The sequence below is a fragment of the Varanus komodoensis genome, unplaced genomic scaffold, assembly GCF_004798865.1.
Source record: "Varanus komodoensis strain SLA01 unplaced genomic scaffold, ASM479886v1 scaffold22, whole genome shotgun sequence".
Taxonomy (NCBI): domain Eukaryota; kingdom Metazoa; phylum Chordata; class Lepidosauria; order Squamata; family Varanidae; genus Varanus; species Varanus komodoensis.
The window spans coordinates 13670042-13684072 of record NW_025335606.1 but is presented as its reverse complement, the minus strand read 5'-3'; the positions used below and the strand labels follow the sequence as shown (position 1 = coordinate 13684072).

Genomic DNA, 14031 nt, shown 5'->3' with positions numbered 1-14031 from the left:
TAATTCTGTGTCGAACTAAACAGTAGCTAAGTGTCAGTATGATTGTTTTGCCCATTTCAAAGGTTTTTTGCTGGTTTATTCTCAAGAAACATAAATCCAAAGCACTCAACTCTCATCACCAGTAGACTGTACAGAGAGAGATGAGATGGCGAGCTGGGGCATTCTGTCAGCCCTGTTGAAATATTACTTAGCTTTTCTTCTTCTATTCTCATGCCCCTTTCCTTGTGTGTTGTGTCTTTTCCCATTTTAAGCCTGTATGTTGGGAATGTCTTATTTTGCTGATCACATATGAGCTGCTCCAGGAACCTTTTTGGCTGAAGAGCAACATTATTTTAAATAATAATTTATAATATAATATGGAACTAGTCTTATGGATCCGTGGGTACCAGCCATTGTTTAATGTAATGCCAAATACTTTGGGCATTGCTTTTTCCTTCGAACAAATGAATTAACCATTTTGCTTTTAATGCTTAAAGCAAGGGTCCCTAGCCTTTTCAGATCAGTGGACACATTTGGAATTTTGAGAGGGTTAAGGGTGCACTCATAAAACGATGGTATTAGGGGAGCTTACCTGTTCACAACTTTTCTGCCTTAGTGGGAATGGCTGATCGCAAAACACTCATTTCCCAGAAGGTGGACTGGGTTGCAAAACAGAAAACCATTTTCCTGAACCCACAGTTTGCTGCTGCAATGTGCATTTCACAGAAGGCAAATTGATGAAGTACAGAAAGAAGTAATTTGACCAAGAAATTCTGAGTACAGTACAGGGGGTCAGAGCCTCAAATGCCAAATCACATATTTGCCCTTACAAAACATGACAAAATGCCTGTTTCAAAAAAAGGTAAGCCAGTGATGCTTAGAGAAACACATGCGAAACAGACAGCACAGCTTCACCTCCAATTCCTTCAGCCCTCCACATTATTCCAAAACCCAACAAAAATTCATGAGCCTAGTACACAATAAAACATAGGCAAAATAACCCCTTCTTCTCTGTCATCTCCTCTAGCAACCCTGTCTCTATCTAGCCCTATAGTACACTCCTTACCATCCCAGCTTAGCTTGTTTCCCCTAGGTGGCTGAGCATTGTTTTCCCCTAGGTGGCTGGGCACAATGAAGTGCTAGACTGTTACCGCCCAGAATGGGACTCAAAAGGCATTCTTCAAAAATCACTATGGCACACACTTGAAATGAGCACTTTGCAGCATGCCACCACCTCTGTTAATTGCTTTATTTATTATATATTTATTTTAAAAATCAGGAAGGGATGGGAGCCTGATAGATTTGAAGAAAATTCCCTTTGGATATATTGGTGACTACTGGCACCACACTGGAGAACCTGAAGTGTTTCTCTGGAAAATATATTTGATTGTTTGTCTAGTTTGGAAACAGTTTGGTGTAATAGGATAGTTAGAAGTAATTGAGCAGAATACTATTTAAATTAAATATATTGTATTTTCTTAACTATAAATTTACATATATCTTATGTGAGTTGGATTATAAGATGGGTTAGGTTGCCCTAGAAAAATCAACTGGTAATAAGTCTTATAGCTTGCTTATATACATTGCTATTTTAATGACATGCATAACATAACACATATACTAATTTGTGTATTTTTCCCTTTCTGGCAATTTAAACAGACTTACAAAGAACATTTGGAGGGACAGAAACACAAAAAGAAAGAAGCAGCATTAAAAGCATCGCAGAACACCACAAGCAACAGTTCTTCTGCTCGTGGAACTCAGAACCAGCTACGTTGTGAGCTCTGTGACGTGTCTTGTACAGGAGCTGATGCCTATGCTGCTCATATTCGTGGAGCCAAGCATCAAAAAGTCAGTCTCCCCTGCTCCTTAGCTCTTTTTCCAACAAATTGTTAGGTTTGGTTTGTAAAAGAGTCTTTTGCCTAAACTTCCTTTTTCCTAAACCTCATGGATGATTTTCACTGAATAATAATATTGCTGATTCAATATAATACGTGTGCTCTTTTAGATCAGCTTCAGATATTGTGGCAGGCAGCTTCACAAAGAACTGCAAAGTTTGTACTAAAATCTATTAGGGTTTTTCCCACCCTTACTGTGAATGCTATTGAAGTTTCCTTAAACTTAGAGTTCTTCCACTTAGAAGTATAAGCAGGATTCTGTACAAACATGTAGAGAGTTTTTGATTTTGATTAAATCCTTTTGTTAACTATTTTTATTGGTGGTTCTAGGTGGTTAAGCTGCACACTAAACTTGGTAAACCCATTCCTTCAACGGAACCAAACATTGTCACCCAGGCTACACCTGCTTCTTCTGCTTCTAAACCAACAGCTGTTTCTTCAAATATTGCAAGCAGCAGTAGCACTGTGAATTCTTCTGTTACATCTTTGGCAGTGAAAATTCTCACTCCTTCTGCCAGTGTTCTACTTAGTACAACATCCAACAACAAAGCAACAATAGTTCCAGCTAACATTGCTGTAAAGAAGATATCTACACCCAAAATTAATTTTGTTGGCAAGTATAGAAGTCTTTATTGTGAAGATTAACAGACTTTGTACATTGTAAACCTATTCACATGTGACCTTAGAATTGTGCACTATCACTATTTCTGCTATGATTTTAACTGCTAATGGGTTTTTGGAGTGATCTCTGCTTGGATGCATCTTTGAAATAAGTCGAAAAACTGAATAGATGATGGCTCTTGTAAGCCATTTTTCTTTTCCCCTGCCCCTCCCAGAAACAAATTGTTTCCAGGATTTTTAATCACACATAAAAAGTACCTCGCAGATGTTGTAGAGAAATATTTTATAAAACTATGTTCCACAATGCTTTTTACTGAAGATAATGCTGAGTATGGAGCTCCATGTAACATATCTCCAAAAGTTTGTATACCAAGTATACAGTAGTTGCTGTACATGTACTGCTAATTGGACCTTGTTTGGTCAGTGTTTAAAGCTTTGTATACAATTATTTGGCCCTCTTGAGTGCTCTGCTGATAAAAAAAACCCAGTCTTATGAATACAGGTGACAAACCCTAAGTCATTGACTGTCGGTCCACCTTCTGTTAAACCAAATCCTGCTGTTACTAAGTTTGCATTTTATTTTAACAGTTGATAATTTGTGATCATTATAGTATTTATCAGCTTCACAAAGAAATTGCTAATGTGTTGTGTCAGGCTTTGTTAAGGGGTTACAGAATGTATAATTTTTGTGCTGTATACCAGCTTACTCACCTGAGTAGGTGAGAAATATTTGTAAATAATTGCTTTAAGTTGAAAATAGCATGAAAATTAATTTTCAATTTTAAATGTTTTGTATTAGGTGGCAATAAGCTACAGACAACAGGAAGCAAAGGGGATGAATTAAAAGCAGTAGAAAATATCAAGACTACTCCTTCTGTTGCTACGGTACAAATGCAGGAAGTTAAATCAGATACATCTACTGAACCTGTAACTCCTACTACTCTTGCTGCTTTGCAAAGTGATGTCCAGCCAGTGGGTCATGACTACGTGGAAGAGGTATTAACCTGAAGTTTACTGGGTCACACTTCCCCATCTCTTTTAGCAAAGGGCATTGCACAGGATGATGGGAAGAACAATCCCAGCAACAAAGGATGGCTCTCATTACCTAGTCATGGGCAGCTCTTTGACCTTGGAAAGGAAAGTTGGCAATCCATCCCCCTCTCCTGCCTCATCCCAGCTGACGTAGAGCGAACCATAACAACTGCATTTCTGAGGCTGGAAAATTGACCTTGGAAAGTGAGGAAGGGGGACATTGTGGTGGGTGAGGAAGAGGTGTTTTGCCTGGTCTTCTTCCCTTCCAAATAGATGGGGTTTTCTAAGTAAAATCTTTATCATGTTAAAGCTGACCAGCTAAAGTGGTTTTGTAATGCAAAAGAGGAGTATTTAATATCTGTACTGCCCAACAGCCAAAACTCTGTAGAAATCAGTAACAAAGGAAAGAAGCAAAGTTAGACTACTGGCCATTCAGGAAAAGTGGCTGAATGAAGTTGATCCCAGACTGATTCCTTCCTTCCAATCTAAAAAGAGTTGACTCCACCTTCAAGGTGAATCCTGGTGTCTATGAGCCAACCACCTGGAATGTGTGACACAATTGGTCCTCTCTCTCAATCTGAGACTGTATGATCAGATTAATGATGTTAGGTCTGTCCCCTCCCACATCAGATTCTTCACTAAATATTCCTACAGATTTAGAAATGCTTCCTTTAATGACTGATGGGCTTATCTCTAGGTCCACTGGTCTTGGCAAGTCAGCTAAGAATTCCAGCACTGTCACCCCTTCCACTTCTGAATCAGAATCCAGTATCTGAATCAATAACCTTTGAAGGCTCTGTTACAGGAGGAATGGTCCCAATCTTTAGAGGAAGAAAACAAGAGAGGCCAGGATATGATTTGTTCTGAGCCTCCTCCCCTTCCTTTTCTTCACTTAGAAATCAGAGGGTGGGTACACAAAGATTGCCTCTGCTGCTTCTCCTACTTGGTGCCTTCACTTCACAGTGCAGTGCATAAGAATCTTGGAAGCTTCCAAGTTCAGGGACTTCTGAGAAGAGATGGTGCAATCCAAAAAAACAGTGTTACAGTGAGGGACAGAAAAGCCTTAAGCTCAGTTGAAATTGATTGAGCAAATTGGTTTCATCAAACTAAAGTTGGCTGATCAGAACTCTTGTCAGGCACTCTGCCCATTTCTTTTAATACACTTCTTTATTGCTTCATAACATAGCTCTGATTTACAATAAATGACAAAAAGCTAAAAATGTTTGATGACACATTGATAGGAAAAGAGTCGAGTCCCTTTGCCAGAAAGTTGTACAACTTGGGCTACAGTAACTAAATTCTATAGATTTTATAGCCATCTGCTATACTTACTTATTTAGAAAGCTTCTATGCCGCCTGAACACCTTTTTAGTTAAACGTCATTTTAATTGCTAATATTATTTATTTATTTTACATCTTTGGCCGGGACGTTCCAATTATATTGTTTTTATATTATTATTTATTGTTGTGAGCCGCCCCGAGGCTTCGGCGAATGGGGCGGCATAGAAGCTTTCTAAATAAATAAGTAAGTAAGTAAGTATAGCAGATGGCTATAAAATCTATAGAATTTAGTTACTATAGCCCAAGTTGTACAACTTTCTGGCAAAGGGACTTGACTCTTTTCCTATCAACGATGGGTCTAACTGAGGCTTTTGCCACAACTGAAGTAGGGATGCTAGACTTAGGGCTGTTAGAAGAGCTGTTCAGATAGAAATGCTTTCTTACTTTTTTGACTTTGAGAAGCAATATAAACCTTTTTATTTAAATTGAATTTATTTACATTTAAAAAACCTTTTAAGGTTTCCTTCAGAGCTGGGAGTAGGAAATCTGGAACAGTATCCAGCATGTTGCATGAATACGAACAACTTTCTGCATATTTCACTGACTTGTTCTTGTCTGAAAGCAGTGATTTTGACTACTCTTTAGTTGCAAAAGTTTCCTATTATACTAGCAGCCATTCCCACTGAGCCAATTGACTACATTGGCTTCTGCATAATGGCTAACTGGAAAATGGTTGATCCACTTCTAGAAGTAAAAGTAGAAATACAGTTACTGGCTCAAACATTGGAGCCCAGTGGACTCAGCTAAGCCTGATTTATACAGATTTTCTGTTGCCAGTACTGCATAAATTGTATGCTAAAGGAGTGCTTATGTCCATACGTGCCCTCCCGCCCCTTGAGATCGGCAGCAGAGGCCCTTCTCCGGGAGCCCTCCGTGAAGGACATTAGGAGGGTGAGCACCCGGAGCGCTCCCCAGAGAGGTCTGCCTGGCTCTGTCGTTATTTGCTTTTCGGCGCCAGGCCAAGACCTTTTTATTTAAACGTCATTTTGATTGTTGATTTTATTTATTGATTTTAACAACTTTGGCCAGGATGTCTCCAATTGTATTTTATTGTACTAAAGATATTTATTTATTTGTAAGCTGCCCCAAGGCTTAGGCGAATGGGGCGGCATTTAAGTCTGATAGATGGATGGATGAATGGATGGATGGATGGATGTGTTTGTGGGGAATTACAGCAAGAATTAGGTCAAATTATTATAAGTCTGCTAAATGAATGAATGAATGAATGAATGTGTTTGTGGGGAATTACAGCAAGAATTAGGTCAAATTATTATTGAAAGCAATATTCAGCAAAAAGCCCCCTACATTTTCTACATTTCAAAGGTACGGAATGATGAAGGAAAGGTGATTCGCTTCCATTGCAAACTTTGTGAATGCAGCTTCAATGATCCAAATGCCAAAGAGATGCATCTAAAAGGAAGACGACATCGATTGCAATATAAGGTGAGCTGATATTAGAATGTAAGTGGTCTAGTTGTAATTGCATTTGCCTTAATCCATTTAATGGAAATGGAGTTGTTTCTGTTACTTTGTTTCTTCTGGAACCAAACTTGACACAACTAGTGTTTTCTGCATGTGTGTATGCCCTCCAGCTGCAAAGTCCTGCAAATCAGTTCCATATTGCAAATCTTCATGTTCTAATCAAGTCTAAACTGTTGAGGTATGACTTTAGATAGATCAGACATAGAATGACTGAATGTCATACTTTTCTAAATTTTAGCTTTTGTGTAACTCATAGCTATGGGAATGCAAATAAAATAGATATAAGCATTATGTGATATTTTTGATCAGTATATGATTATGCTACCTTAAAGAGGTGGTGGACCTCCTGTTTACTACTTCTCAAGAATACTTTCCTTGACCTTGGCGACTCTAATAACTTTAGGCCAGTGGCTAATACCCTTTTCCTGGACAAGGCGCTTGAGAGGGTGGTTGCCAATCAATTTCAGGCATTCTTGGAGTAGACTGATTATATGGATCCATTTCAGTCAGGGTTTAGGCCTGGTTTTGGCATGGAAACAGTTTTGGTCATCTCTGCTAGGAGGCAGTCTCAGAAGTGTAACCCTGCTGATACTGCTGGATCTTTCAGTGGCTTTTGATAGCATTTACCACTGCATCCTTCTGGAGCATCTGTCAGAGTTGGGAGTGGGGGACATTGCATTGTAGTGGTTCTGCTCCTTAGAGGGCCATCTCCAGAAAATGGTGCTTGGAGAATATTGCTCAACCCTTGGATTCTCCAGCCTGGAGTTCCTCGGGGTCTGTTCTGTACTGCATGCTATTTAACAAATACATGACACCACTGAGTGTGGTCATCTAGAGTTTTGGAGTGTGTTACCATCAGAATGCTGATGACATGCAACTCTCTTTCTCCTTTTCATCATCAGCAGCTGAGGCTGTGGCTGTGTTAAACTGGTGTCTAGCTGCAGTAATGGACTGGATGAGGACTAGCAGACTGAAACTCAATCTGGGCAATACAGAGTTGCCCCTGGTGGGTGGATCCTTTGCCTGGATGAAATTAGATTACTGCAATGCACTCTACATGGGGCTGCCCTTGAAGACAGTTAAGAACCTGCAGCTGGTACAGAAAGCAGCACCCAGATTAATAACTAGGATCTGTAGGTCCAAGCATATAAAACCAGTTCTGGCCTGTTTGTATTGGCTACCTGTATGCTTTCGGCCCCAATTCAGCATGCTGATTTTAACCTATAAGGCCTTACACAGTTTGGGGCCACAATAACTCTCCCAACTGCAATCTACTTGGACACTACACTCAATCTCTTCAATCTTCCTCCATGTGCCAACTTGGAGGGTGGCAACAAGGGAGAGGGCTTTCTCTCTGGTGACTCCCCATTTATGGAACAATCTCTCCATTGCTGCCAGCTTGGCACCAAATTTGACATCCTTTCAGCAACAGGTTAAGACAGCCATTTATGCCAGCACCTTTAAAGACACTCGGACACCCTCAGCCCTGAGCAGATTACCCATCCCAGGTGTTTTTACAGAGTCATTCTTTCTTGTTTTTAACTGTTTTACATATTTTTTGTTTTATGGAATTTTTGTTATATTTTATAATCTTGGTTTATGGATTGCTGTAAACTGCTTGGAGAACTGCAACTTGCTTGGGGGGGGGGGATAAAAACCAAATAAATAAGATAAAGTCATGTGTGAGGGGTTTTACTGGTCAAGAAATGACACCTACAGTCCAATCTTCTGCATGTATACTCAGAACTTCCATAAGTATTCAGTTGAACTTCTTCCTAGGAAGTGAGTGTAGAAAGAGCTACCCTTGCTTCCTCTCCACAGCCATTAGTGCCACCCAGATTGTTCTGTTTTTCCTTAGTAATGAAAACAGAGGCTTTGGGCAATGTAAAGAGCACTTTATTAGCACTGGGGGAAGGGGGGAATTGGGGGAGTAGTTTCTATCCCTGTTAGTATACGGAAGCTACTTGTAAATTGAGGTTTTGATTTTGGTTTTGTGTGTATAATTGGCTTTGGATAATGCAGAGTCAATCTTAGATAAATAATGTAAATAAAATCAAAATCCTTCATCTCTTGATCAGAAAAAAGTAAACCCAGACCTTCAAGTAGAAGTGAAACCTAGTATCCGAGCAAGGAAAATACAAGAAGAAAAGATGAGAAAGCAAATGCAGAAAGAAGAATATTGGAGAAGGCGTGAAGAAGAGGAGCGGTGGAGAATGGAAATGAGGTAACTAGATTAACTTTCTCAAGTCAGTGGGATTGAAATATTTTTTGAAATATTCATAAAACTTATTTTGGAAACCTGAATACTCCATGTTCTTTTCAGCAATAATGGGATCAGCTGTCCTTTGCTAGTTAATCTCTACCTCTATTCAGTTCAAAAGAAAAAAAAAACTTGATACTCTAAACCATCTAGGTTTCACTTCATCCCATTAAAACTTTTTAATTTTTTTATCTTATGTATACAAAAAAGCCTATTACAAAAAATTCTAGGAGGCTGTATTTCATCCCAAGAGAAAATTCTGCTTCAAGTTGCTTTGCCTTAACACACAAATTAATTATCTTACAGTGAAACCTATAAGCAATCTGGGGGGGGGGGGGGAGCTTATATACTGGAGTATATTGGTCCATTTTCATTGTTCATTCTGAGCCTAATACTTTGTCTAGCATTTTTCCTGTACTGTTACAAACCCAATACCTATTTTATACATTTAAAGTTTTTATTTTGCTTTTTTCTGGTTCATCCTTTAGGGCTGCCTCATAGCCCAATAAGGAATGTAAATTAATAATATGGGATCTAGTGCACCTAAGCAACTGAACACAAAAACTATGTTTTTGAAATGTCATAACATCCTTCTGGAAGATACTGAAATCATTCACTGAATTATAATCCTATAGGTTGCAAACTTGATGCTGTAAACCTCTCAGTTTTGAGACTTATGAAGTTCCTATGCAGGGCAAGAGAAATGGCAGAGTTGAGTTTCATCTCCCCTTTCTCATAACCTGTATTTTCACTATACAGGGTTGTTTGCCCATTTAGGGAGGACATTTCAGATGTGGAGGAAAGGAGTTTGGCAGAGGGTATGGGTAGCTTACACCCCGGCCATTCTAGTCTCCCCCTCTTCCATATAACCAAAACACCCATGTCTCCAAAGGCACATTCCTAACCTCAGAGAGGCAACTGCCATGGTTCTTTCTATGCCAGCCATGAGAAGGAAAGTCTTGGAGCTCTGATTCCCAGCTCTGGGATTAGAACACTGCTTCTGACCTAGGATCTGGAAATCCAAAATATCCTGTGGCCACTTGGATGTAGTCTAAGGACTATAGGATAGCTCCCTAACTTTATTTATAATTAGGACTTTAAAAAGGTCTGTTGAGTTCTAATAGTTGATTATTATAGAAAATATATTAAAATATATAGTCTGTATATATTATAGATTCATGTTATATATTCTTGTGGTTCTCTTTCAAGCAAACTGTATTCCTGTGAATGCTTGGCTTGGAGAACTTTATTTTTGCCTTTTAAAAATCCTGCTCTTACCAAATACTCATTTATTTCAGCAGAATGATAGAATGGCAGCATTTTGTTTCTTTTCAAAACACTTTTTACATTGAGAACACTTGAAATATAGATTGTTCACTAATAAAAATATTCCTCTGTCAACTGAACTTTAATGCGATTTATATACTTCAGACGTTATGAGGAGGACATGTACTGGAGAAGAATGGAGGAAGAACAGCATCATTGGGATGATCGCCGTAGAATACCTGATGGAGGGTATCCTCATGGACCTCCAGGCCCTCTTGGACTACTTGGTGTCAGACCTGGAATGCCACCGCAACCCCAAGGACCAGCTGTGAGTGATTTGAATGAATCTAAATTTTTATTCACAGGTCAAAATATAATTAGCTATCTACTGACAACTTGTTTAGCCATGTTTGATCTGTTTTGGGGTAATTCCCTACTTCATGGTCTTAAAGTTGCAAACTATTTTGATGGATTACTTTAACTAGTATAGTCAGAAGTGCACACTTGTTTGAGGTGTTGCTATGTGTAAAACATAAGCAAATATTGGCTTGTCACTTGTAAGTTGATAGTAATATTTTTCCTTATTAAAATGTATGTGCAAAATGTGCTCGTAAAACAGTTCCTGCTTTGCTGGCTGATTAATAAATAAAAAACTATTGTAGTTCAAGTTACTGGGTGGGAGTACATATTAGCATTTATGCAACTTTGGCTAGAGTACTAGAAGGAAAGAAGTCTCATCAAAGCTGGTTTAAACAATCGTGGGAGACCATGTTCTTTATTTAATGAGGGTATATATTACATGTATGATTTTAAGTGCTTGCTTACTATAAACCATGTTAGTAATGGTTTTTTCTTGAATAAAACCTTTTTTTCTTTCATATATCTATATTATCACACAATTGAGAGTTTGAATACTTTATTTATTATATTTGTATCCTGCATTTTTCCTTCCAAGGAATTCAAGGCAGCTTTCGTAATTCTCTTCCTCTCAATCTTATCTGCACAACAACCCTGTGAGGTAGGCTGGGCTGAGAGTCTGTAACTGGCCCAAAGTCACCCAATGAGCTTCATGGCTAAGAGGGAACTATAACTCAGATTGTCTGGGTTCTAGTTCTGCACTCTTAACCACTAAACCACACTTAGGAAAGCTCAGGAAGGCTCAAGAGATCTGTATGAAGCCGAAGCACTTAGTTCCTTACTGGCTGTTAGGTGGACAAGAGTTTGTTTCTCCAAGTGCCAAAGAGTAGCAAGAGCTTGTTTGTTTGTTTTGGGTGGGGGGGACTTCTTTCCTAAGGGCTGCATAATCAGTGGAAGGCTCTTTAACTTATGCTCCTAGACATGCTTTGCCTGAAGATTGTAGGGATCAGCCCCACCCACCCACCCTTCAGTTTTTAATGGCATGGGATGAATATGGAACTGAGGAATGAGCTGAAAAACAAATAATTACTAAACAGTAAAGGCCCCTACTGTCAGCATTGGTTACTTACACTTTGCTTGGAAAAGGACTCAGGCTGAAAGGTGTTTCTTGACTCCATAAAGCACAAGAAAAGAGTTGGTATTGGAGGCTTTCAGAAACATATGATACAGTTGCCACCACCTGACTCTTCAGTGAAAAGCCCTTCAGGATATAGAGAAGCCAAGTGCCCCATCTAGTCTAGTACAAGATAAAAAACAGAGATAAGCTGGTGCCTTTCAGATGCTTTGGATTTTAATTCCCCTAGGTCAGAACCAATTTTGCAAGTAATCAGGCTTCATCTGAATTCTAATCCAAAATATCTGGAGATCATCAAGTTGTCTACCCCTGAAGCAGAGTGTTATTTCTGATATCTGGACATCCCTCCTTAAATGAAAAAATTGAAAATGCTGTCTTCACTGGCAAATTCTCAGGGATCTGTCTCCTGTACTTGTGCCAACTGCATTTTAAGGGCACAGCCAGTAAAGGGGACATAGCTTAGACAAGGCAGCATTGTCCTGGTGTCTTAGCATCTGTTTCTGCCTCCTCTCAGAAAATTTCTGATGGACTAATTCTAAACATTTCTACTGCTCCCACAAGTATTACTCATGGTTGACAGCATATGTTCTAGACTTAACACAGTGCCTGATGTCTTTCAGATATCCTAAATTTTATATCTGCTGGCAGTACATTTATTGGCTCTAAGAACAACCGCTGCTTCCATTTCAGATTTCAGTTCTGAGGATAGAAAATAGGGAGTTTTTTTTACTGTTCTCTGCTTGACTCCTGACACAGAAGGTCAATGTTTGAAGAGACACTTAGCTTTGAAAAAGATATTCAGTATGCAGGTTCACACAGCCCCCCAAAAGCTTAAGAAATTCAGGTCCAATGATAGATCTGTGAAAAGTCTCTCAGAATCCACCCATGTTACCAAGTTTTTTCTAGAATAGTTTACAATTAAAAGAGGAGCATCCCCTAAAACAGATGATTTGTAGACTGAAGATTCCAGATGGGGGCATTCTCATTAGATAACTGGACAGTGTTGTTCTCAAGTAAATGGGATTACCATTGTAAGTCTGGGCTTCATTTTTCAGTTCTTAGAGAAAGATACACAGTGTACAAATGGACGCAATTTCTTTATAACTGTTCATTTTAATTTTCTGGTTTTAATTTTCTGAATGAGAAACCTTTATAGAAATGAAGAAAAAATGAATAATTTCTTGAGGAGAATGAACTTTGGCACCTTAAAAACTAAAATTTATTTGCAGCAGGACTTCGATAGTATGCTTATTTACGTCAGAATGGTCTTCATTGAACTCAGTCATACGTTTAAAGAAATGAGTTTCAGGTTTTTAAACACAGCATTTGTCTAACAAAAGTTTTTTTTTCAGCCACCAGAAATGCATCCTTTTACTATTAATGAAAAATATAAACACTTTTACGAAGAAATTCTACCATTTAAACTGTTAGCCTGAAGTAGGAATCAGAGTGTAAAAAGGGAGTAAGGTGTCTAATCTGTTTGATTACTTCCTTGTTTATTTTTGGTGTTTTGACCTGTGCTATTCAGGCTAGTAATTTGAAATGTTAGAACTGAAAGTATTTTTCTCTTCAGTGACTTCTAGAGTTGTAGATCAAGTAGCTCTGCTCTCATTTCCTACAGTCTTGGTTTAAACCTGGAATCTCTACTTGTGCCATTTGATTAGTATAAATAAGACTAAACAGTCATGATTCTATAGAAAGTCTGGTTCAAATTCCTATATCTTACACCTTTTGAATTTGAACCGTTATGTGAAAGCCTCCCTTACCTAGTCTTTATTACTTCATTTTTTGTCAAAGCAGGGAGAGCTTGTTGGAATATTGCCTCTGATAAGTAGTTTTTGTGGAAGACAGATAACAGCTACTTCTTCCTTGATTTTAAGTGTTTAAATTTATCTAGTAGCTCTTTTCTTTAGGCTTTGTTAAAATAACCTTGGGGTAATAGAATAGTGTGGCACAAAAAGCAGTAAAATGCAAAATATATTAGTAAACATAATTGAAAATTCTCCATGCAGCCTTTGCGTCGACCAGATTCATCAGATGACCGTTATGTAATGACCAAACATGCAGCGATCTATCCAACAGAAGAGGAACTCCAAGCAGTTCAAAAGATAGTTTCTATCACTGAGCGTGCACTGAAACTTGTATCTGATAATATGACTGACAATGAGAAAAGCAAGAACAAGGAAGGGGATGATAAAAAAGAAGGCACTAAGGACAGGTATGTTCTGTATATATGTCCCTTGTTCTGCATTGCAGAGACTTACCAATAGTCATTGCGTTTGGATAAAGAATAAGATGAAATGCAGCCATGATTTGTCCTTTACTTCATGACACTTTCTTGAATTCCTGGGGCAGCAACTGGACCACTACATTTACACAAGCTACATAAGCGACCTTTAGCTTAATACCAGTAGTGAAAGATGGTGCAACAGATTTTACTGGAAAACCCATCACATTAGCTTATACTATGAGCATTACACTAGAGGTTGCTTATGGTAGCACTGTGTCAATTGCCTGTGACACTGCCCAGGAAATTCATAGCCTATTATCTGGGATCTCATTTACTATGACCTTCAGACTCTGTACCATGAGATCCAGTGCTAAGAATATTGAATCACTGGTTGCCAATGAAAGATTTCCTTTTGGACAAGTACACTCCA

At 38.6% G+C, this 14031-nt stretch overlaps 1 protein-coding gene across 2 annotated transcripts in view; it reads left to right on the top strand.

The window, feature by feature from the left end:
* ZFR (zinc finger RNA binding protein) overlaps positions 1-14031 on the top strand; it is a 49481-nt gene that overhangs the window by 19025 nt on the left and 16425 nt on the right. For both annotated transcript variants that reach the window (XR_006414837.1, XM_044431124.1), the window contains exons 7-13: positions 1639-1830; positions 2208-2490; positions 3298-3494; positions 6195-6314; positions 8432-8577; positions 10045-10207; positions 13384-13589. Coding sequence is in view for 1 of the 2 variants with exons in the window: in XM_044431124.1 (XP_044287059.1) it covers positions 1639-1830; positions 2208-2490; positions 3298-3494; positions 6195-6314; positions 8432-8577; positions 10045-10207; positions 13384-13589 (1307 nt within the window). In the remaining variant the exon portion in view is untranslated. The remainder of the gene's footprint in view (positions 1-1638; positions 1831-2207; positions 2491-3297; positions 3495-6194; positions 6315-8431; positions 8578-10044; positions 10208-13383; positions 13590-14031) is intronic.